Source organism: Cricetulus griseus (assembly GCF_003668045.3).
Source record: "Cricetulus griseus strain 17A/GY chromosome 1 unlocalized genomic scaffold, alternate assembly CriGri-PICRH-1.0 chr1_1, whole genome shotgun sequence".
Taxonomy (NCBI): domain Eukaryota; kingdom Metazoa; phylum Chordata; class Mammalia; order Rodentia; family Cricetidae; genus Cricetulus; species Cricetulus griseus.
In genome coordinates, this window is record NW_023276807.1 from 105,545,528 (window position 1) to 105,570,483 (window position 24,956).

The window sequence follows — 24,956 nt, forward strand, 5'->3', positions numbered from 1 at the left end:
TGGTGGAGGAAGTGGTGAGCCTCCATGTAGGTGCTGGGAATCAAATCTAGGTCCTTTGCAAAACACAAGTGCTCTTAACCACTGAGCCAATTCTCTAGCTCATAGACTTTTCAAATACTACATTCCAAGACTTGACCTTGTGTAAATGTTGACACTGTTGTAACCTATTTGGATTCCAGACATAAAGACCTACAAGTTCTGGCCAACTTTTCTGTCAAATTGTGGTTTCAAGTTCAGTTTCCAGCACTGTGACTCTGTCTTGCATGTGCACCACCCAGTGGCCAGTCAGAGATTTGCATGTGCTCTGTCCATTCAGTTCTACTTAAACTACTTGGGGTCAGATCTATGTACCCAGATAGACAGTGACAGTAAATCCAGGAGTCATAACAAGTTTAAAGAAGTCACTTTCCTGAACATCTCTTTGTAATCATCAAGTGTCTTCTGGTTCTCTGAGTCTTCCTGCTGTGGTTAAATAGCCACACACTTCCAACAACTGTGGTGGTGAGAGAGTACAAACCAGAGGTACAATCTCCTTTTCTCACCAATGTTAGGCTCCTGTCAGACACCTCAAGTACTGCCATGAGACTGTATGAGGGTCAGAGTGAAAAGAAAAGAGAGAGGAGGGCTGGAGAGTTGGCTCAGCTAAGACGACCCAGGTTCAACCCCAAGCAGCCATATGGTGATTCAAAAGTGATATGACTCCAATCCCAGTGGTTCTATTGCCATCTTATAATTTCCTTGGGCACCAGGCAAACAGTGGTGCACATACATACAGGAAGGCAAAACACTCATACACATAAATAATAAATAAACCTTTTTAAATACCAGAGGGAAAAATAATGCAAAGGAGGATCTCTGCCTATCTCTCAGTATTGGACTCATTCTTCCCCCAGTCACGGGCCACTTCTGGTGCTCTATGTTATGTTAACACTTCTTTCTGGGTTTGGTCTGCCTGAGTTCAGGCTAAAAATGCCAGAGAGGAAAAAAATCCATAAATTCTGTTTCAATTTAGCATTACTCTGAATTGGGGTCTTCTTGAACAGTCGTGCTACCATGTGCTCTCCAGCACCAGCCAGCAGATGTCCTGTGCACTCTGTTCACACAGTGTATTTACTGGGCGAGCAGAAGTGGCATATTCTTATTCTACTATACCTGGAACTGGGACCTTGTTCTATTTATTTCTCCTTTAAATTTTTTAGTGTGTGTGTGTGTGACACACACACGCGTGCATGCATGCACATGCTACAGCACACAAGTGGAAGTCAGAAGCTAGCTTGTAAGAATTGCTTCTATCTTTTTACCATGTAGGTCTTGGGGTTAGAATTCAGACGTGGTGGCGCACTTGCCTTTATTTACTGAGCAGAGAGTTGATAAAAATCAAGGTTGTTTTCTTACTGTTTTTTAAAAAATTATTAGGATTTTAGCTACCTCTGCTGACCACCCAGACATATCCTTTCTGTAATATGTAATCCTTTTGTGTCCCAGACCTCTCAAAAACCAGAGCACAGGAGAATGAATGTCACTCCAAGCTGCCCTGGATTTACCACTTTCTGGGGTTCTCTAATATCTAAAAGCTGAGTTGATTCTGGAAGATCATCTAAGATGTTCCTGGGTATACAAAGCTAACACTGAATCTGTAAGCCTATGCTTGCCATAACCAGCAGCTGCCTCAGAAAGAACCAGCACTTCAGCTTTCTGCTCAACCTTACTTACTTACTGTTACTTATTCACAGTTAAGCTAATTCCTCAAGAAGCAGCAAACAGTGTACACAGAACAAGACTACTCCATGTTACTCACAAGGGAATGATATCCCCACCCCTGCTAAGTGGCCAGAGCCCCTGTTCATTCAAACCCAGTGGGTAAAGAACTGAAGGCAGCACCTTTACTCTTTAGCTCAGTAGCTAGAGTGTTTGCATGCTGGTGGGTGTACTTCTGGCCCTTTGTGTAGCTGGCTGCAGTGAAATTTACTTTCCTCCCAATAGCCAACATTCTCATTACACAGCTATCATCCTTGGGATTATCTGTAAAATATGGCTCTGGGTCCCAAAACCCAGGACTGCTTCAGTGTGCTGGAGTCATGAAGCCTGCAGACATGTACTTCTTACATATGCAGGTAATGAAGATATGCTTCATCTGGTGACTACACTTCAAGAATCACAGCTTTAGTTTCATTCTCTTATCCTTGGTCATTTTTGTTTCCCCTAACAAAGTGTCTCTGAAATCATCATGTAAGCTAATGGAAGCATGACTTAATTTTCAAGGTTTTTATGAAATTTGAAAGATAACTGGAAAGTAACATTTCACCATTCCCCCCATATGTCTAAAGAAACTGAAGTCTCTAAGGCCAAGAGACGAGAATGTGACTCCGATCAAATGAGGCCAGGTGTCCTGGGCAAAGCACATAGAGTACTTCCATGACAAAGTGGGCTTATTTAGTAGCTGGAAATGACAACATCCACCCCTTGACCAACTCTGGGCAAAATACACTGCATACAATATCTCAAAAGTTATAGCAATACCATACACCTGAGAAAACCCAAAAGAGACAACTGGCCCAAGGTTCTACAAGTGAAAGAAATCCAGAGCTCTTGGCTGCTGTGCACACCTGTCCCCTTGCTCTACCACAAGCTCTGGAGCCACATCAGCACACGTGCTTTCATGCCCTTGGTGCCTGGGACACAATCTGATGCAGCATGAAGCAATGCTTGCTGAACAAGCAAATGAATGGGGTCTGCTCAATGGCTCAAGCTCATTGTCACACTGTGCTCAGTTTCCTGTAGCTCAGGGTTAAATTGTCATGATAAAAAATCAATGATAACAACAAACATTTCTGCAACACTGTGCTCAATATTATTCTAAGCATATAGTATGATTCATTTATTTAATCCTCACCACCTGGGAGATAGGCACATTTCCTCCAAATTGTATAGATAACAGAATGAAGCTCAGAATGATTGAATAGTTTGTCCAAAGTAACACAGCCAAATTGTGACAGCTGAAACACAAACCCACACAGTCTGTCTCCAAAGTCCATGTTCTTTTCTTTCTTTTTACATTTGTTTGTGTGTGTATGTGCACTTGTGTGTTGGTATACATGTGCCTCTGTGCAGAGGTCAAAACACAACTTTCAAGAGTCAGTTCTCTCCTTCCACTATGTGGATCCCATAGATTGCACTCAGAGCAAGTGCCTTCACCCACTGAGCCATCACAGCAGCCACAAAGTTTAAGTTCTTAAAGCACCATTTGATGATGCTTTTTCAAGAAAGAAAAAAATTCCAGAAGTAAGGAAAAGGGAATAGAGAATCCTAGGTACTTTTTTATGATTTAACTCTAAACAGAGTTACTGTCACCGTCTCAGATCACAAGTATAGACAATCAAGGATCCAGCTCTGGCCTCTGTAAAGTCGGTGCTAACAGTAGTGACAAAAGCCAGCTTAAGCCAGTGGTGCCCAGGAGACCTGACTCTGGCTCCCTCTCTGGACTTGCCATCTTGGGATGAGAGATGAGAGGGCCAGAGACACAAAGGATATACAAACCGGTCCCAGGCAGGATTGTGTGACTCATGCATGGGGGTACAGTTACTTTCTTCATTATTGATAGCTAAAGCCAAAGGTCTTCTAAACAGAGCCGTGTTACTGCATAGCCAGCTGGCCTACGCATTCCAGTTCACCAATAAGAATCCAGAGCAGATAATATATGAAACCAGAGATCTCAGGAGCCATATGGATGTCTATCAACGTATTTATCATTCCTCCTTAAGTGTAGATTCTTTACAACAGTACCATTACTTCATCTCCAAAAAAAGTTACAGCTGAGTTTTGCATACAAACTCATATTTAATTGTAGTTCACTTAATAAGCCTCCACAATGACTCAAAGTCAAAATGTAATAATTTACAAAGATAAATTCCAACACTGATAACCTTAGTGAGTCTTCCAGGGAAATGGTAGACAATAGTCCAACAAATTTTATTTGCAAAGATATGAAAATTCACTGTGTGGAAACCTGTCTCTTCCTTGCATACCTTGTACCTAAGTCATCCGCCCTGTCCTTGGCACTCCAGAATGACCTCAGATACCCTCTTCCCAGCATGGACTTGCAAGTAAGCTTACCACACTTAGCTAAGGAAAGCACTCCCATTAGAGAGAGGCACCAGCACACCACTCAGATCACAGACAACCCTCTCTAGTCCTGAGGCTCAACTCTCAGGGCTCACATCATTCACCACCTGACTAGCCCTGGTTCCTGACTGCATGGGATGGCATTTCAGCTCTGTCATTCTCTAACTATTAGGACTCTGCACAAGTCACTCAGCCTCTGCACCTCCATGCTTCCTCAGTAAGCTGAAGACATTGGCTGTATCTTCCTCATAAGGTGGGGAAAGTTTTATTTGTTTTATGAGAATTCATACATGGACACTGTATATACATCCTTTCTACAGCACCCTCTCCCCTTCCAAGTATTCCTTTGTGTCCCCCTACTCCCTCTCAAATTCACAATGTCTTAACTGTTTTATTACATACACATAAAATATATATTATATGTATATACACATATAATTTGCTGAGTTCATTCAGTATTGCTTAAATGTCTATATGTTTAGGGATGGCCACTTGGGACTAGATAACCCATCAGGGGGCTCATCTCTGGAAAAGACTGTTTCTTCCTCTCTCAGTAGTCATCAGTTGCCTGCAGCTCTTCAAGGGGTGAGGACCTTGTGATATTCCCCCCATCGTGATAGGATGTCAGCTAGTAGTGTCACTATACAGGTCCTGTTTAGGTAACAACATTGTAAAGATTTGATGGGTTCAATTCCCTGTCATTTGCATATGTACTATGTTGCAGCAGATGTCCTAGTCCTCTGGTTCTTAAAATTTCTACCACCTTCTTTATCTGGGCAGGAGAAGGCAATGCTGAGGGAGAGAGGAAAGCTAAAGAGCAATAAAGCATAATAGAAAAATCCATAGAACATGTTATGTTTATTTAAAAATACATATATAAGTATATACCATATATAAGTATATATGTGTATATAAATAAATAACTTAAATGAAGGTATATCACCTGTGGTGACCATGCTCTCCTTAACATCCTTTTGTCAGAATATCTAACAAAAACCCCAGTGTCAGATATGACAACCCTTACTTTGAGTTTTTGGTTAGAAAAGTTCATGAGACTTCCCAAACAATACAAACTATTGCCAATGTCTTTCTTTGGCTGTCTTCCAGAACTTGAAGATAAGATTTATTGTTAAAGACACCACATACTTCAGACACAGAACACTTGATAGAATCCAGAAAAAACTGACCTGGAAGCCTTATGCTTGAGGACTAGCACTCACAGTATTTGATGGTGCTATACAAGTTGCCAAGGGAGAAAAACAATTAAAAGCCCTAATGAGCTGTAAAGCCTATAAACTACAATGACCATCTTGACAAGATATATTCAAAGGTGCAATAGTGGCACTTACATCTTAGGGGTAACCAACAGCCACCTCATTGAACTTAAGGCCCACTTAATAGGAGGGATTCCTGCCTAGCACTGTAAACCTAGCCAACCACCCATAGCTGGTGAGGTCATGGACCCTACAGGACAACCTACTACTGTCAATCTTCTGAATCAGTATAATTTCCATCTGAATTTATATCCATAGATAAGTATAGCTCTTACCCATGGTCAAAGAATCTTTTTTGCAGTAGATGGATACCATTACAGAATACCACAACTGATAAAAATGCAGAAAACAACTGACAGTAGAATGCCTAGTCCCAATTGATGCATCTATAACACAACACTTATACCTCAGACTCAAGGAACATCATGGGTCATTGTTTTAAATAAATAAACTAGAAGCACAAATGCTACTGTCTAAAACTAGCACACAGTAACCCCTCAGCAAACAATCCCCATATGAATGTGCCATCTCAGGTAGAAAGACCTGCCTACTTTTCATGCCCTGCCTTAGTTGGGTCTTGCCTGCCTGAACTGGGCCATTTCCTTTCTCAAGGCCCATGTTAGTCATGAGGCCCAGCTTTAGTTGGTTCTCAAGAAGGTCCAGGGAACAACTGTCAGTGAATATAAATCTAAGGTGGGAAGAAGTCTACTGAGGACAACCACTTGGCCAACAGCAGACCCTCAAGGCAACAATTTTCAGGGCCACAGTACTTGGGCAACAGCTGACCTTCAATGTACACAGGTTCAGAGGCTCAGAGAAGTTGCTGGTGCTAATAGTCAGAGCTGCCTAAGGGCTGCCACCATTTGGCATAGGCTCCTCCATGAGAAGACAAACAGGTACTCCAGCTTCAGACTTGAGGAACAAGGAAGTCAGTGGGATGTTGGTGCAGGCCTAGCCTAAACTATTTGAATCTCAACTCTCAAAGCAGACAATAAGTAAGCAAGGGGCAAGGTCTTCCCAAAGCCTGGGAACATGATGGCCTAGTCCACATATCCCAGAGCAAAACTAAAGATTTTTTTTGTTTTTGTTTTTGTTTTTTTTCCCCGAGACGAGGTTTCTCTGTGGCTTTGGAGGCTATCCTGGAACTAGCTCTTGTAGATAGGCAGGTCTCAAACTCACAGAGAGCCACCTGTCTCTGCCTCCTGAGGGCTAGGATTAAAGGTGTGTGCCACCACCACCACCACCACCAGGCTTTTGTTTTGGTTTTTTTTTTTTTTTTTTTTTGAAACAGGATTTGTCTGTAGCTTTGGAGCCAATCCTGGCACTCTCTCTGTAGACCAGGTTGGCCTTGAACTTAAAGAGATCTGCCTACCTCTGCCTCCCAAGTGCTGGGATTAAAGGCGTGTGCCACTGTCGCCTAGCTCAAAATGAAGGATATAAGCTCTAAGAAATGTGTGGAGACTTGAGTATCAAATACAGTGAAAGCTTGATTATAAACACATCTGCAGAGCTGGAGAGATGGTTCAGAGGTTAAGAGCACTGGCTGCTCTTACAGAGGTCCTGAGTTCAATTCCCAGCAACCACATGATGGCTCACAACCATCTGTAATGAGATTTGGTGCCCTCTTCTGGCCTTCAGGGACAGAACAATATATATAATATATTGCAGACAGAACAATATATATAATAAATAAATAAATCTTAAAAAAAAAACACATCTGCAACTATTACTGGAAAGACTAACTAAAATTCATCAAGTTTAAATATCTAAATATCTAAAGCCCAGATGAAATTCCCTGTTTGCGTGTTACAAGCTGTAAAGAGATGAAGAGAGTTAAGTCCCTGCACACACCGAATGCAATTTAAGTTTAAGAACCAAGGCATGTAACAAACACAGACAGCTTTCCAACTTCAAGCTCAGCAAGAGTCACCAGTGTGGTTCAGGAGTATACCTCACACACAGTGGCTTACCTTTTGTGTTTTCTTTGACTCTTTCTGAGCAGTCTCTCCAAGTGGGACTTTTCCAAACAGCTTCCATCCCAAGTCTCTCTGTCTATCAAGTCTTGCATTTTGTTTTCTAGCAAGCAAATTCCTATAGAAAGAAAAGAAAAGGGCTAGGCCATTTCTGGGTGTTATAGAGACACTCCGACAGCCAAGACAGGTTGACATGAACAAATCAAACTTTGTTTTGAGAGGGACTACGGGCCTTGAGAACACATTAACACCTCAGACTTGGCTTGCACACTCACAGAACTACACAGATACAGATCTCATACACAAGCTTTTATTGGTCAACTATTATGTGTGCAAATTCCAAAATTTAGAATAAGAAAACGTGTTCAACGATAAAGTGTATCAGCAGAAACTGGCCAAAATGAACTGAATGCCTGGCTCAGTCATTCACTAGCTGTGAGTCTAGACCAAGAGAGTAACCTGAGTCTCAGTTTCCAATGAGTGACAGACAGACCCCATTTGTAATCTACAAGTTCACTTACAAACTGACATTTCAAGGACAGCCAGTCTTTCAGACCAGAGTTGTTTTAGTAGCTAACCTCTAGCTTAAATTATCTATACAGCCCATCATTCCTCAGATAGTCTCAAGATCTTCTTTCCCAACAACATGTAAACAAAAGCTCCCCAAACTACAAATCCTAACTGGCAGTATAAATCAGCTTGGTTCTCAGACTGTGCAGGTGCAGTGATTAACATAAATGGCCTCCAGGGCTCCCAAAAAGCAGACATAGCTGCAGCTTTCCAGTAAGTTTAAAAATATATCAAAACAAAGTAGCTGGATGGAGAGATGGCTCAGTGGTTAAGAGCACTGCCTGCTTTTCGAAAGGTCCTGAGTTCAATTCCCAGCAACCACATGGTGGCTCACAACCATCTGTAGTACTATAGTACACCTATAATCCCTGAATTCTGGATGCTGAAGCAAGAGGACTGCTACAAGTTTAAGACCAGCCTAGGCTTTGTAGTGAGTCTAAGGCCATCTTGGGCGGCATTATAGCAAGACTCTGTCAAAAAAAAAAAAAAAGAGGGAGGGAGGCAGGGACTATGAGAATGAACTGGTTTCACCATTTTCTTCCCATGTTTTTGTTGTGGTTATAATGGAATCTACTTCAGAAATGGTTCCACAGTCCAATTCAATTCCTAGTTATATTTGTAAAAATAAATAAATGAACTTTGGGCATTCCAGAGCTCCAACCCATTCATCATCTAAGAAGGACTTATACAATTTAAACCAAGTAAAGCCTCAGGCAGCCACAGATGCTAAGAACATGGGACACCCAGAACCTGAGTTACTGGAAGGGTTACATCTGGCTGAAGGGCAGCTGCCCTTCTCAGGGGAAGGAAGCTGGCACAGGTGGTGAAACAAGACACAGGGAAGGGAAGGTCATGCACTGGTGGTGGCAGGAAGGAAGGATAGTGCTGCAGGTCCAGGGAAGGAATCTGAGACCTCACAGAGCAACCGGTATGGGATACGTGAAGGGATCTGGGCACCTGGCTCTTGCATTTGTGCTTTGGGAGATTGAGCATTAATAGTGCTATTCACTCCAACAAAAGATTGATGATGAAAAGGTGCACCTGAAATTATACTGCCTGAGACTGCACAGTGAAAGTGAAGACAAAACTAAAGAGAATCCAAATTCAAAGCTGCTTGGTTAGTCTTGGTCTAAGATCTTAAACTTACAAACAAACCAAAACTTGACAAATTTATGGAAAGCATCTTGAATTTTTTTTTTATAGTTAACACCTTGAAAACCTTCAATCACAATACTACATGTAAAATGGCACCACACACAGGTGCTCTGAACACACAAGAGTGCCCTTCAATTCTGGGTGACCAAAGGTCATATGAACAAAGCCAGTGCCCAGCCAGATACAGTGAGCACACAGGTGGAATTCTGTTGCACCAGTGCAATCCTTCTGCCCAGGGTCTGGACAGCTTTTAGAACATGCCCATGGTGCCACTCTTGATTAGTATTCAGCAGCCCCTTTCCAAGGCTATGTGACCTCATGAGTCACTATCCACCTACACTGCCCAGGGAGATAGAGAACAGGGAGCAGCTATAGTCAAGTCTACTCTTTTGAGACTTTAGAATGCCTGTCTCCACCCAGCAATAGACCTACACAAGGCTCCTAGGACTGCTTCCACAGCACTCACTACTTTGGGCTGTACCTTTAACATAGGCTCTATTCCATCCTCTCTGCTTTTTATCCCTAGCAGGAGGCAGGGAAGTCACCCCTATACTCCTAAAGTCTATCTAGCAAGCAATAGCTATTTAATGTGTTTTCTGGCAAGTGGAGTGGCCACCATGTGTGTTTGCAAAGAGGCAGGGGCAGGGGGAATGAAAAAGCATGGTTAACAATACAGAGTTTAATATGAAATTCCACAAAAGGCTCATGTGCCAAAAGCTTGGTCCCCAGCTGGTGGTATTAATGAAAGGTGATTGATTTCATCAATGGGTTAATCCACTGTTGAGTTCACAGCTGAATGGGCTATTCATTATAAGGCAGAGCCTGATTAAAAGTAGGTCAAAGGAAGTGTGCTCTTGAAGGGTATTGTGTAATCCTGGACCCTTCTTGCTGTTCTCATGGCTTTTTGCTTATCTCACCACAAGCCCAGAAGCAATGGAGCCAGCTGACTCAGAAGTGAAGCCTCTGAAACTATGAGGCAAATTAAGTCCTCTCCTCAGAGTTGTTTTCCTCAGGGGTTTTGTCACAGAGACTGAAATATGACTAATACACACAGCCACACACACTGAAGATAAGGAGACACAAGGTCAACAAAGATGATCTCAGGACAGAGGTAGGAGATCCCAGAAAAGAAGGGGCAACATGAGGCTGAGGGGACATCTCAGCCAGTAAAGTGCTTACCATACAAGCTCGAGGACCAGAATCAAATCCCCAGAACCTAAATGAAATGTCAGGCATGGTACACACGCAGGAAGCAGAGGCAGGTAGGTCCCTGGGGCTCCCTGGCTAGCCAGCTACTCTGATAAATGAATCCCAGGTTCCAGTAAGAGGTCTTGTCTCAAAAAAACAAAACAACAAACAAGAAAAGATGGACAGTTCCTCGGGTTGACCTGTGGCCTCCACATGCATGTGTGCATACACAAACACACAAAACAAGGGGAAGTGGAAAGTGGGGACTGGAGACACCAGGGGCGAAAGAACATCCACTACTCCCTTAGGGAGGGCAGAAAGGTGGAGAATAGTCTACAGAGAAGGACTTTAGAGAAAACTATTGCCATAAATGCTAGACTCCTTTGCTCTGTATCCCCATCAAATCATGGCTCCTCTGGGGGTTAGATACACTGGTGTCTCAAAGAAGCAAAGTAATCTTCTTGAAACATTAAGGACAGATAGCTGATGACCCCCAAGCAGTCTCTGAGCCAAGAGACCCAGAATATTGAGCAGACAGAAGGTCTGCAGCAGTGGCCTGAGCTAGCTACCAATACATACTGTAGTGCCTGAAGCCCTGCTTCCAATCCACATACTCTTTCACCACACTGCCACACAGCTCCTTGACCACCTCAGACTCCAGATCACAAATCCTGTGTGTTAATGTATACACACTAATGTGGTACACATGTGCATATGCACTCGCGTGCACACACACACACATCGGCACCCCTGCACTGAAGCAAGCCTATCTTAGTCCCTCACTACTCACTTCTTCCCAGATTCTCACTCAAATAAATCCCCCTTCCACAGAGGAGGCACAACCTCTTTCTAAATATCTCAGTCTGGGGAAAAAGCTCCTCTGCAGGCTGGGACTGAGCAGCCTCCAGGCCTCATTACTGCCATAATGCCTTTCCCAAGGCGTCAACTGTATTCAATGACAGAAGTCCCAGGTGAAAAAAGGCCTCTTTCCAGTAGCTGCCTTGTCTACGACCCAGGAAGAGGCCTGCACAACTCCTAGCCCTTTCTCCAGCTATCCTTCAGGCACTGCACTGCCCTGTACCTGAGGGCCCAAATACGTCTACAAGCACTACCCCCTGAAGGCAGAAATGGCTCACACTAGCTCTGTTCTCAAGTCTTGTCAGTGACTTGAACCTGTTTTTTTGTGGCATGTGGCATGTGGCCTGGCTCCACCTCCATCCCTTTGCACAGGCTGCTCCCAGGCCCATCAGTGTTTGGAAATAAGTGACATGAGTGTTAAATGAGGTGGAGGCCAGAGCTCAGCATAGCCACATTCTTGGCCTGCAGGAGAGCTGTCCCCACCCATCAGGTGATTCCATGGTTTTCCATTAAGTGAACACTGGAGAACAGGGACTGCTACTATGTCCATGCTCAGCACCCCCAAAACACAGAAATTTGCAGAGAATGAGCTAGTTTGTTAGAACAGGGGGTTCCCAAAGAAGGTGGTCTAAGAAGCAGTAGCCAGAGTTCCTCTACCAGCCTCAGAAGCTGACTGCACCAACGTGATTCCAGAATCCTACTGAAGTTGTCTCAATCTCTCAGACACTAAGACTAGGGGACAGTGGAGGAAGTGTCAATGGTGAAGCCACAGCCAAGGGCTGTGATTTTTAACAGCTAGAAGTGAGGGCTAAATAACCATGGGCAGGCAAAGCTGAGCTGCAGCTGTTTTATCCAGTGGCTGGGAAAGTCATTATTTTCATCTCAGTAGCTAATTAATGACACGGGGAAAGATATAGACACTCAAGACAAAGTAATGATCAAAACAGTAGTTTGTCAGTTTCTGTGAAGCCAGAAAAAACTCTTAAGGTACAATGTCAAGTGTGAAACACACAGGATGTCACTGGAATTGGGAACAATACAGTTGCTGACACATTTATCTGGGGCCTACTAGGGTTCCAGCATGCACCCAGCCTCCTCCAATTCCTAGCAGGCTTTACTCTTTAGGCCTTCAGAGTTACCGTTATACAACAGGAAGTAGATACAAGACAAACACCTGCAAAAAGGCAAGGGAGACAAGGTGCTAGGTGTCAAGAACACCAAATCTAAGACAGAAACTCTCCTTACCTGCAAACAAAGGGTTTGGGGTTGCACTATACACAATGGAGCCACTACCCACTGTCTCTACTGAATGCCTGAAAAATGGAAGACAAGGCAGTGAAATGTATTGATTGAAGCACATTGTTATTTTTTAAATGTCATAAAGAGTGAAAACCAAAAGTTTGTGGCACATTTAAAAATAGATTTAAGAAGGACAAGGGACATTTTGTTAGAAACTGAGGATTATCTATTGTCACATACAAAAGCCAGGATCCTAACAGTATCAGGTAAGCCATATGATGCAGGTGTCAGCCTCTGCTTGTCCAGACATGGACTACTTGCTAACAACCACTACCCTGGGACACATTACTAGATATGATATGCAACTTTCTACCACAAACTCCATTGTACTTTTTGAATTGTGAACCATGAAAATGTATCATCTGTTATAAAGTTTATAAAGAAGAAAGGGCCACTGCAAAGCCAGATATTTCTGTCACTAGAAATCAAATCACCCCTCACAGCACCACTCCCCCACTGTATCTCCCACAGCACCACTCCCCCACTGTATCTCAAACAGCACCACTCCCCCACTGTATCTCCCACAGCACCACCCCCCACTGTATCTCCCACAGCATCACTCCCCCACTGTATCTCCCACAGCATCACTCCCCCACTGTACCTCCCACAGCATCACTCCCCCACTGTATCTCCCACAGCATCACTCCCCCACTGTATCTCCCACAGCACCACTCCCCCACTGTATCTCCCACAGCATCACTCTACCACTGTATCTCCCACAGCATCACTCCCCCACTGTATCTCCCACAGCATCACTCCCCCACTGTATCTCCCACAGCACCACTCCCCCACTGTACCTCCCACAGCATCACTCCCCCACTGTACCTCCCACAGCATCACTCCCCCACTGTACCTCCCACAGCATCACTCCCCCACTGTATCTCCCACAGCATCACTCCCCCACTGTATCTCCCACAGCATCACTCCCCCACTGTATCTCCCACAGCACCACTCCCCCACTGTATCTCCCACAGCATCACTCCCCCACTGTACCTCCCACAGCATCACTCCCCCACTGTACCTCCCACAGCATCACTCCCCCACTGTATCTCCCACAGCATCACTCCCCCACTGTATCTCCCACAGCATCACTCCCCCACTGTATCTCCCACAGCATCACTCCCCCACTGTATCTCCCACAGCATCACTCCCCCACTGTATCTCCCACAGCACCACTCCCCCACTGTATCTCCCACAGCATCACTCTACCACTGTATCTCCCACAGCATCACTCCCCCACTGTATCTCCCACAGCATCACTCCCCCACTGTATCTCCCACAGCACCACTCCCCCACTGTATCTCCCACAGCATCACTCTACCACTGTATCTCCCACAGCACCACTCCCCCACTGTATCTCCCACAGCATCACTCTACCACTGTATCTCCCACACAGCATCACTCCCCCACTGTATCTCCCACAGCATCACTCCCCCACTGTATCTCCCACAGCACCACTCCCCCACTGTATCTCCCACAGCATCACTCTACCACTGTATCTCCCACACAGCATCACTCCCCCACTGTATCTCCCACAGCATCACTCCCCCACTGGATCTCCCACAGCATCACTCTACCACTGTATCTCCCACACAGCATCACTCCCCCACTATATGTCCACCTCTGTATGTCCCCCACTGTATCTCCCACACAGCATCACTCCCCCACTGTATCTCCCATAGCATCACTCCCCCACAGCATTACTCTTCCACTGCATCACACCCACACTGCATAACTCCATAGGCAATCAAGCCCCACTAAGGCCTCGAGTTTTCTGCAGACCCAGCAACAAACTTCAGTGAGTACAAACAAATTCTTGGTGATCAGAAGTGGCCTTAGCAAGGGAAAAGTTAAAGGCAAACTGAAATTACTCAGTGACATTCCACTGACACCACAAACCAAACCCTTTGGAAGAGGAGCTAAATGAGTTTGCTTGGTTGCAGACATATAAGCTTTGGCTCAAATCACTGCACTCAGGTATAATTCTTTGCTGGGCCTCATGGGCAGTGTGAGCAGAGCAGAGAGGGGGCTTGATGAAGAATGCCATCCATATATCCTATGTGATTAACACACCCCAGGAAAGCTTTATTGGGTCTTTCATGTGCTTCCAGAAGGCTGAGCTCCTGCCCCAATCTAAAAACAGCAGTAGCAGAGGAAAGAAGCCCAGCCTTCATATTGAGCCTGGAGGGAAGGTGGCAGGGACCAAAGGCAAGGCATTCAGTGGAGCAGATCCAAGCAGGTCAAGGGCATTAGAGAGGCAGCACAAGCTGGACCTGTACCCTAGCTCTAACCTTGGTAGCCATTTTTTCTGAGTTTCTTTTCTATCATCCACAATTCTGTAAGCTAAAGTGGTGGTTCTCAACCTGTGAGTCTCGACCTCTTTGGGGGTCAAATGACCCTTTCACAGAGGTCACCTAAGACCATCCTGCATATCAGATGTTTGCACTACAATTCATAACAATAGCAAAATTACAATTATGAGTATCAATGAAAATATTTTTATGGTTGGGAGTCACCACAACATAAGAAACTGTATTAAAGTGTCACAGAATTAGGAAGGTTGAGAACCACTGTACTAAGGTAAGGAAGCATGATGCTAACTGCAGAGCCCAGCACTGAGCATATTCCAGTCAGGCCCAGGCACACTTAGTGAGCAACTATTGTGCTCAAAGCACAGACTATAAAACAGGTAGGTGAACCTTCAAGAAGCCCCCCAAAAAATGGCTCACTCACATACAGGTGATTATGTAAGAAGCAACTAGGAAGACTGCCCAGCACAGGGGAGGAGAAAAAGTAAAAGACAGAGGTCAAGATACCCATTAAATTATCAACCAGTTCTCATTTCTCCCTATCTTGCTCCCTATCTTTCCCCACCCCACCCCACCCCCAACTAGTTTATTTTGGTGGTGGTGATGTGTGTGTGTGCTTGTGTGTGTGTGTAGGCAAGGACGACCTGTTAACTTCTATCGCCCACCTCCTAGAGCCACTGAAGTCAGGATGCTCAAGAGATACAACCTATCCAGAAAGCACAGAACTGGCCCACTTTGTTCAGATTCCTGTGTTAAGTCTGAACCCCCACCCCTTGACTTCCCAAGATTGAACCTAAACAGGTTCTCCTTCCAGAAAGGCACCAACCACTACTCCACCACCAGCCTAGATTCCTCTCCCATGGCTGAGGAAATAGTGTCCAAAGACAACAGGAGCCAGAGCCGTGCATAGGAACAGGGAGAAGGAGCATGGATTTAGGAGTATTTAGAAAGGCAAGTGCCAGAGAATAAATGTCATCTGCTCAACTGGACATGGCCCACAAGTCTAAGTTTTCCCTCGGTGCATGTGATGAATTGCTGACTCCTATCAGCAGAGTGGTTTGCAGCACAGGGAAACATTCTCTGGTTCTGTTCAACTTCTAAGTAAAAATAGGAAAGGGGGAAGGGGGAGAATAGTAAAGCAGCTTGTTCACTGTTCACCTCTTTCGTGCAACTACCCCTCATTCCTGTATCACCTGTTAGCAGAATCAAGGGGTAAATAGAAACCATTTTCCTGGTAAGAAAAGCCCCAATACTGAACCCAGCCACACACTGGCATTCCTAATCTATATCAAGAGAGCTGTTCAGTGAGAACAAACTCCTGTCCCCATGCTGAACTCAGAAGTGAAGCAAAGAAGCTACATGGAGACCAGATGATTCTGCCAGCTCTACCCCTCCAAAGCAGAAGCCCAGGGCAAGCAACCACTATCTCAGAGCCCTGAGCTCCCGTGCTCTTCATTCTACATGGAGATAAGGCTAACTTCTTCCTTGAACCACTGTGAGAACCAAGTGGGATGGTGGACAAATCATGGAGCTCCACACTTACCTGTAGCTCCATGCTAGAGATGCTGAGAGGTCATGGGCAGAGATGACACACTAGTGGCCTGTTTTCTGTCTACAAAGTGTTCTTCAACATAACTAACTGGTTGAAGTCTTTTTTTATTATTATTTTTTAGGAATATCACACACACACACACACACACACACCTACCTACCTACCTACCTACCTGGGTTTCAGGCCTCTCTAGGATGCTTTTGATCTGCATCACCCAGCACTGCCCCCAACATTTTATCACATGGCCAACACCAGCACTTCCATCATCTTTTTTCAGGGAGAAGCTGATCCAAGTTTTAGGAATTCTGAGGATTGATAGTTTAGAAAGAAGATCTTTTAAGAAAAAATTAACTATGAACACAAAATTAGAGATAAGTGAGAGGGTCTAGAGGCTAAGAACCATTAACATTGTCCCCTATTCAGTCACAGCACTCTGGCCTGTGAAGCCTGGAGCATGTCAGCAGCTAAGGAGATTCCAGAAAACAGTTAGAGCCAAAGTTCATGCCCTGTTGTTAAATATGAGCTGTGTATCCTCTGGCTTCATAAATATTGTTACACTTATTCCCCCCATTAACTTTTGGGATATACTGAAATCAAAAGATTACTTTAAAGCAATATAAATGCTCACTGACAAGACACTATGCAGGGCTGCAACTGTCCTCTCAGAAGGCAGTCACAGAGAACACAGGAACAACATCAACCTGTTGTATAATGTGCTTCTTCACCAGGTATAAAGCTTCCAAGGCTGCACAGTGCCTCTGCCACTCAGTGATTCATCTGTAGTGCCCAGAATAGGTTCTAGATATGTACAACATGATTGTTCAGGCACCGAGGACATAGTTCAGTGGGCAGAGTCCTTGCATACTGTATATAAGGTCCTAAGCTTCATTTCCAGCACAGCATAAACCAAGTGCATTGGTGCATGCCTGTAATTCCAACACTCAGAAGGCAGAAACAAAAAGACCAGAAGTTTGAAGTCACACTTGCCTACACAGTAAGTTTAGCTGTGTAGGGACAGCCTAGGCTACATAAGACTGTCTTAAAAATAAAAAATAAAAATCTTGGCCAAGGAATTTTTATAAGGGTAACAGGCAGATAACTACTGTACACTTGCAATAGAGGAAGATAGGATTTAGAGCAGTCCAAGAGACATACAGCTGCATGGAACTAGGATGAAGTGTTGGAGGAGGAGGCTGGATGAGTGGGTAGATGACAGTCCTTGCCCTAGTGGAGCAGGTTCAACCAGCCAGACACTCCTGAGGGATTTCTAAAACTCTGGTGAGGTATCAAGGAAGTGAAGCTAAAGGCCTCCACCCTTGGAGTACTGCACGTCCCAGGGGCACGCAGCTTGCTGTTGGAGTCAGCCATCACTCCTTGTTCTTTCCCTCCTTTGGTTCATGACATCAGAATCCAAAGCTGAACTGCAGTACTCATCTCCAAAAGAGCTGATGGCCCATTCCCCAGTCACAGCTACCTGTTACAGGTCACTTTCCTGCTGCCTAAAGCTGAACCAGACATTTCTCATGCATTTTACATTCCCTTTCCAGCACCCAGCCACTAAATAAACATGAAGAGGCTAAGAAACACCAAGAGCAGTGGTTCTCAACCTGTGGGTCAAAAACCCTCAGTGGAGGTGCGGGGTGTTAAACAACCCTTTCACAGGGGTCAAATATAATATATCCTGCATATTGATATTTATATTACAATTCTTAACAGTAGTAAAATTACAGTTATGAAGTAGCAATGAAACAATTTTATGTTTGGGGATTGCTACAACATGAAGAACTGCATTAAAGGGTGGCAGCATTAAGAAGAGTAAGAACCACTGACCTATAGAGACACAGAAAGAACATAGAACGTAGCTGGTCCTCTCCAGCCCATCACAGTGTTTTCTACCCTCAAAACCTGAATGTATGTACATCTACAGTTGCCTCTAGCCTTGTTTTGAGAAAACAAGGAAACAAAGAGAGCCACTTCAACAGCCACAGGGCTGCTACACATTTCCCTCGGCAATCCTACAACTACACAGAAACAAAGTAAAACAGAGACTGTTCATAATCAGGGGTGGGTGTTGGTGGAGGGATGGAGGGTAGTGGTGAGCACTAGGCATGCATGGGCACTAACACTGCCTCAGAGAGCTCCATCCCCTGTATCCTTCCTAAAGAGAAGCGGTTATGTCCATTTTAAACAGGGCCACCCAAGGAAACTTCCCTACCACATCAAGGGTATCAAATCCTCCACTACAGTGGGAAAGACTCTGCTCTGGCTGTCTTCAGTTACCCAAGCTAGAGAGGCATAACAGCCACTCACCTGTCCATGAACAGGAGCACAGGGGAAACAGCCATGATTCTACTGTGACCACACAGTTCTCAGGGACCAGCCGCAGATGCTCTGAATCTCCTGGTGACACATACCTGGCAAGCCACAATGTCAGGACCACCTCACAGTGTCCTCCTTCTACCTGTTCCAAACAGAAGGCTTGCAGGAAGGAGCAGATCAGCTGGAAGGGAAGGGGTGGGGCAACTCACCAGTCACAGGGAGGGTGGAGACAGAAAAGGTAGGCAAAGTGGGGCAGGAAAGCCTGAGTGTATAGGTCCCCAGGACAGGACACAGCTCCAGTACAAATCAAACAGGACAGGACAGGACACTTTCTGATCATAAACCCTACTGTTACTTCACACTTAGAAGTACAACCGCACTGTACAAACTGCCATCCAAACAACACCTGTGACTACTTACTGTACTAGACAATGTGCTGCATGGAGAAGACAAGAAAGTGTTAAGTATGCAAGTGGACCATATCATGTGACTCTCTGTCCAAACACTGATTTGAAAACCACCACCAGCAGAATTCTCTCATTCACAACTACAGATACTGTTTAAAAAACGAAACAAACAAACAAACAAACAAAACCAGAAGCTAGAGAAATGACACAGTGGTTTAAAGAAATTCCTGCTCTTCTTGCTCTTCTAGAGGACTTGACTTTGGTTCCTCAACTTTAGCTCCAGGAAATCTGACATCTTCTTAGGGCACACACACACACACACACACACAATTAAATTAAAATTAAATAGATCTTGAAAAACTAATAAACAGGTTAGGGCTAAGGATATAACTCAATTGCTTGCCTAGCATTCTGGAAGCCCTGGGTTTGATCTCTAGCATCAATCAACTAGGCATGATGGCACAATCCCGTAATTCCAGCATTCAGAAGGTAACAACAGGCCGGGCATGGTGGCACAAACTTTTAATCCCAGCACTAGGCAGGCAGAGGCAAATGGATCTCTCTGAGTTCCAAGCCAGCTTAGTCTACAGAGTGAGTTCAAGGACAGTCAGAGCTGTTACACAGAGAAACTCTGTCTCAAAAAACAAAAAACAAAAAAAAGAAGGATCAGAAGTTCAAGGTCATCCTTGGCTACACGTAAATTTAAGAGCTTGGACTACTGAGACCCTGTCTTTAAAAACACAAAACATCCTAGTTGTGATGAGTCATAATCTCAGCACTCCAGAATCTAGGGCAGGAGAGTCAAACATTTGAGGTCAGCCTGAACTATATAGAGAGTTCCAGGATACATAGTGAGCAGCTAAAAAACAAACAAGAAAGATCTAACAACTTCAATTCAGCTCTAAGCCCACCAGTAGTTTCTACAGGTTGGTTCTCCTGGAGGCTGTCATCAACCCACAATCCAGTAAAAGCCCCTCCACAGGCAGCTGTCAGCTTGACCACCACTTAACAGAGAAATCCTGTCTGTAGCAAACCTAGAACATTTGCTGAATAGTGACCTTGTCTGGGACTCAAGGTGGTGACTCCAAGGAAAGCAATGTCACTTGATACACAGTAGAAAGGAACGGGGCGGTGGGGGGGGGGGGGGGGAGGAAGGAGATAGGAGGAGTCTTCTGTTCCCCTGCAGTACAAAGCCCACAGCCTCGTGTCTCCTTAAACTTTCTCAACCTTCTGTAGTTTTAGTTTACATAATTTAGAACAATAAAAAATGTTAACTCTATAACTATAACTTAAAAACACACAAAGAAAATTCCAGGTTCAGATGGCCTCCCTGATAGTCTTCCAAACATGGAAAGAAGAAATACAAACACTAAAAAACAAGTCTTTCTTAGTCTTTCTCAATCCAAAGCTTATCCCAAGAAATGTATTAGGTCACTCAAAAAAACACGTTCTCTGGCATCATTTACTAAGAAAAATAACTAAGTGACAGAACACCTGCCTAGACCACACAAAGTCCTGGGTTCAATCTGTAGTGAAGGAGAAGAAAGGGGTAGGAAGTGCTCAAGGAGTTTCTGCTGTCCCTTTGAAGGACATTTGATATAAAGTTTGGGGGTGGAGTATGAACACATGTTTAAAAGTCCCCTACGCTACACTGAAGTATTTTTATTATGGAATTCAGATACAGTAAAGTTGACTTTGGGGGCATACAGGTCAACATGTTTTAACATATCCATAGATTCAACCACCAAAGAAAACAATGTCTTCTTTATTACATTTTTGTGTATTTTGTTTGTGTAGGAGAGGTATATTTGCTAAGCATGCCTGTGAACCTCAGAGGACAACTTCTCTCATTACTGGGGGTGGGGGTGGGGGTCCCTGGAACCAAACAAAAGTCATCATGCTTAGTGGCAACTACCCACCAGCTGAGCCATCCAACCAGCCCCAGAGAAAATTATAGAAACTATCTGAGAACACAGAAAGAACACACATCATATGAGGTTTTTGATACCAAAGCAAAAAGGAAAACATAGCCCATATTCTCATGAATAGAGAAAAATTCAAACCAAAACATTATCAAATATAAAGTATAATGTGATTGTTCTACAAATATTAAATCATTAGAAAAATACAATGGCATTCCCATCCCCCCCACACACACCTACAAAAAAAAAAAAAAAAAGCTAAAGGAGAAGACATAGCCAGCAATGGCTGGAACCATTCAGTAAAGTGCAAGACAGGCATGATTTTTTTAAAGACCTTAAAACAAGGAGTAAAAAGGAATGTCCAGGGGAGAGTGGGGAGGGTAGGGAGGGGGGAGGAACTTCGAAGAGAAGAGGGAGGGGAAACTTTGTGATGTAAAAACAAACAAACAACACAAAAAGGAATGTCTGAGAAAAGGTATCTATTAGAAAGACATATATCTGATCAAAGGTACCCTATAGCAATGTGGACCACACTCTCAGAGATCAGAACCCAGGCAGGGATTCTGCCATTACCACTTCAATGTAATACCATGTGGAGAAGGTAAAGAAGCAATAAGGCAAGAAAACAAGATGAGAGGTAATAGATGGGAAAAAAAAAAAAAAAGCTCATGCACAGACAATGGTTACTGTCTACAGAAAAAAAATCCAAAAGGGTTTAAAGATAAATTCTTAGAGTAACTGAATTTAGTTAAGACCACAGGACTCAAACTATATACATAAAAATTAATACTATGAGCCTGATGGTAGTGGTGCACACCTTAAATCCCAGCTCTCAGGAGGCAGAGGCAGGCCAATCTCTGCAAGTTAAAAGCCAGTCTGGTCTACAGAGCGAGTTCCAGGATAGCCAGGGCTACACAGAGAAACCCTGTCTCAAAAACAAAACAAACAAAAACACAAAACAAAAATAACACTATCCAGAGTCACAATATTTCAAGTCAGTATCTTGAAATATTTTTTAAATAAAATCTTTATTTCTATATTATGGGAAGCATATGCCACAGCATGCAAATGAAGGTCTGAGAACAACTGCAGAAGTTAGGTATCTCCTTCTACCATGTGGGTCCTGGGGATGGAACTCAGGTTGTCAGGCTTAGCAGCAGGTGCCTTTATCTCCTGAGGCATCTCACTGGCCTATTTTTTGGAATAAATTTATTGAAAGACAAGACCTTTACATTAAAAAAATAAGCTTAAAGAAATAAAAAAAACTAATGGAGAAATTAACACATGCAAGAATAAGAAGTCTTCATTGATTTATAATGTCAATAAAATCCCAAACAAACAAACAAAAAAAACCCTGGGAAATGTTTTAAAAAGTAAACTGCCAAACTATAAAATTGCTATGGAAATGCAAAGGATCAAGGTCAGCCAAGGCAATGCCACAGAAGAGCAAGCAAGAGAGAACACTTGGCAGTTACCAGGCCTCTCACTAGTTACAGCCTAAAATATCTTTGTTATATAGAAAACAAAACATAAGCTGGGCAGTGGTGGCGCACACCTTTAATCCCAGCACTCAGGAGGCAGAGGCAGGTGGATCTCTGTGAGTTCGAGACCAGTATGGTCTACAAGAGCGAGTTCCAGGACAGCCTCCAAAGCCACAGAGAAACCCTGTCTCGAAAAACCAAAAAAAAAAAAAAAAAAAAAAAGGAAAAAAAGAACATTAGGAAAATTAAAATATAAGCTATGAGCTGGGTGTGGTAGTGTGTAACTATACTCCCAATCACATGGGAAGAACACTTGAATCTAGGAATTTAAGACCAACCTGAGCAACATACTAAGCAGTATGTAAAAAAAAAAAATAAGTCACAGTGAAGGACATGGTTTTTGTGGCACATGTATCTGAAAAGGGATACTTATCCTGAATATACAAAATGTACCTACAAACCAATTTTATGGGGATATGGCCCAGAGATAGAACACATGCTCAACATGCATAAGGTCTAATCCATCTCCAGAGGAAAAACAACAATAAACAACAAACAAAAACCACCACAAAAGAAATTCTAAGTGTCAAATACAATATAAAAAGATACAGCCTATCATTAAAACAAAAATTCAAATTAAAACCTATATAGCCCTATCTTGTCACCAAGATGAACAAAGAAAACAAAATTGGAAATGCCTATGTCTAAAGAGGCTACTGACCAAGCAGACTGCCAACAGAGCCAGTGAAGTGTGAAGTGCTGTATACATACTGGGAAGAGGCTTGGCATGGACAAAGCAGACTCAGATTCTGTCCACGTGAGTGTACCTCAAAGTACAGGCTCAAAAGTATTATGATCAGCATCACCCTTCAGTGTGCTGAAACTCAACAAAGTACCACCCAACGGGAGCACACACAGTGACAGCAAAGGAGACCAGACCCAGGAGTGCAAACCATGTTACTACATTTAGCTAAAAACTCTGGTCACCTGCAAGACAGGTATTGTCAGGGAAGGGCCCCTCAAGAGGCTTCTGAAGGCTGCTAATCCAGTGGCATTCATATGAATGTGCTCACACTCAATGCCTAAGATCCATGTGCTTGGCACACACAACTTAAACAAAGTGAATTCAGCTGGACCACTGCAGCCTGGCTAGAAGTCCCTCCCCAGGCAGCCCCTGCTGTGCTCCCAAACCACTATCACCACTCTTTTCCAAGGAGAGCTGGAAGCATGGATTCTAGTTTCTTTCTCCTTCTTTCCTTTTTAAAGGAAATATTTTTTGTTTTGTTTGTTTGTTTGTTTTTTCAATCACATGTGGAGATCAAAGGGCCACTATGTAGGTCCAGGTCATCAGGCTTGGCAGGAAACAAGTGCCTAAACTGCTGAGACACCTTCCAGGCCCAGGATTCTAGTTTCTGACAAGTCTACCTCCCACTACATGGTGAGGGGCTTCCTATGTGGTCTCTGTATCCTGAGTCCTGGCATAAAGCCTGCTGAGTAACTCATTAACCTAACCCTGAAATGACTCCTCTGCAAGTCTTCAGAGAAAGTCACAGAGTCCACAAGGCTCGTATTTTCCCTACCCACAACTTCCCAATCTCTTCTAAACACTCCCTAACATGTAAATACAGGAAGGAAAAATTAAGCAGGGGCTCTACTCTCTCATATCAACTTAGATTTTTATGAAGAGAAAAAGAAAGCAGAGCAAAGGTGCTAGAAAGATAATCAGCCATTAAGAACATTAAGAGCAAAGTTCAGTTCCCAGCACCTACACAACACAGCTTATAACCTTCTGTAACTCCACTCCAGGGGCCTCCATGTACACATATTCACATGCAGACATACAAACCTACACATAATTAAAAAATATCAGCCGGGCGTTGGTGGCGCACACCTTTAATCCCAGCACTCGGGAGGCAGAGGCAGGTGGATCTCTGTGAGATCGAGTGCCAGGATAGGCTCCTAAGCTACACAGAGAAACCCTGTCTCGGAAAAAAAAAAACAAAAACAAACAAACAAACAAACAAAAAACTAAATCTGAAAGAAGGAGGCAGCATGAAAGTGGCTATGTAAATTAATATAAAATGTACTCTACTAAGAAAATGCAGGCTAAGCCGGGCAGTGGTAGCACACGTCTTTAATCCCAGTACTCAGAAGGCAGAGGCAGGCGGATCTCTATGAGTTCGAGACCAGCCTGGTCTACAAGATCTAGTTCCAGGATATCCTCCAAAGCCACAGAGAAACCATGCCTTGAGCTCCTCCCGCCCCCAAAAGGAAAGAAAATGCAGTCTATTCCTAATCTCCAACTGAATACTAAGAAAAAAAGGGAAAAGAGAGGTCAATAGTGAGCAGTCTGTCCACACGGTAATCATACGTAATCTTGGAAGTGCAATAATCTCAGGAGAGCCATGAGAGGGCTATGCTCCTTTAGCACACTAGAAATCTTATGGAGAAAAGTCTACTGAAGTAGAAAATGTATTCCTGGGATAGGGACTTCAGCAGAATGTGGCTCAAACCACAGCTGCCTAAC

The 24,956-nt window shown here is 43.8% G+C and overlaps 1 protein-coding gene across 5 annotated transcripts in view; it reads right to left on the minus strand.

Annotated features, from left to right (window-relative positions):
- Tbc1d14 (TBC1 domain family member 14) overlaps positions 1-24,956 on the minus strand; it is an 89,229-nt gene that overhangs the window by 49,570 nt on the left and 14,703 nt on the right. For 4 of the 5 annotated variants that reach the window (XM_035452168.1, XM_027387091.1, XM_027387090.1 and 1 more), the window contains exon 2: positions 7,367-7,487. The exons of the other annotated variant lie outside the window; for it this stretch is intronic. In XM_035452168.1, coding sequence (XP_035308059.1) covers positions 7,367-7,487 — 121 coding nt within the window. The remainder of the gene's footprint in view (positions 1-7,366; positions 7,488-24,956) is intronic. 5 annotated transcript variants of the gene reach the window in all.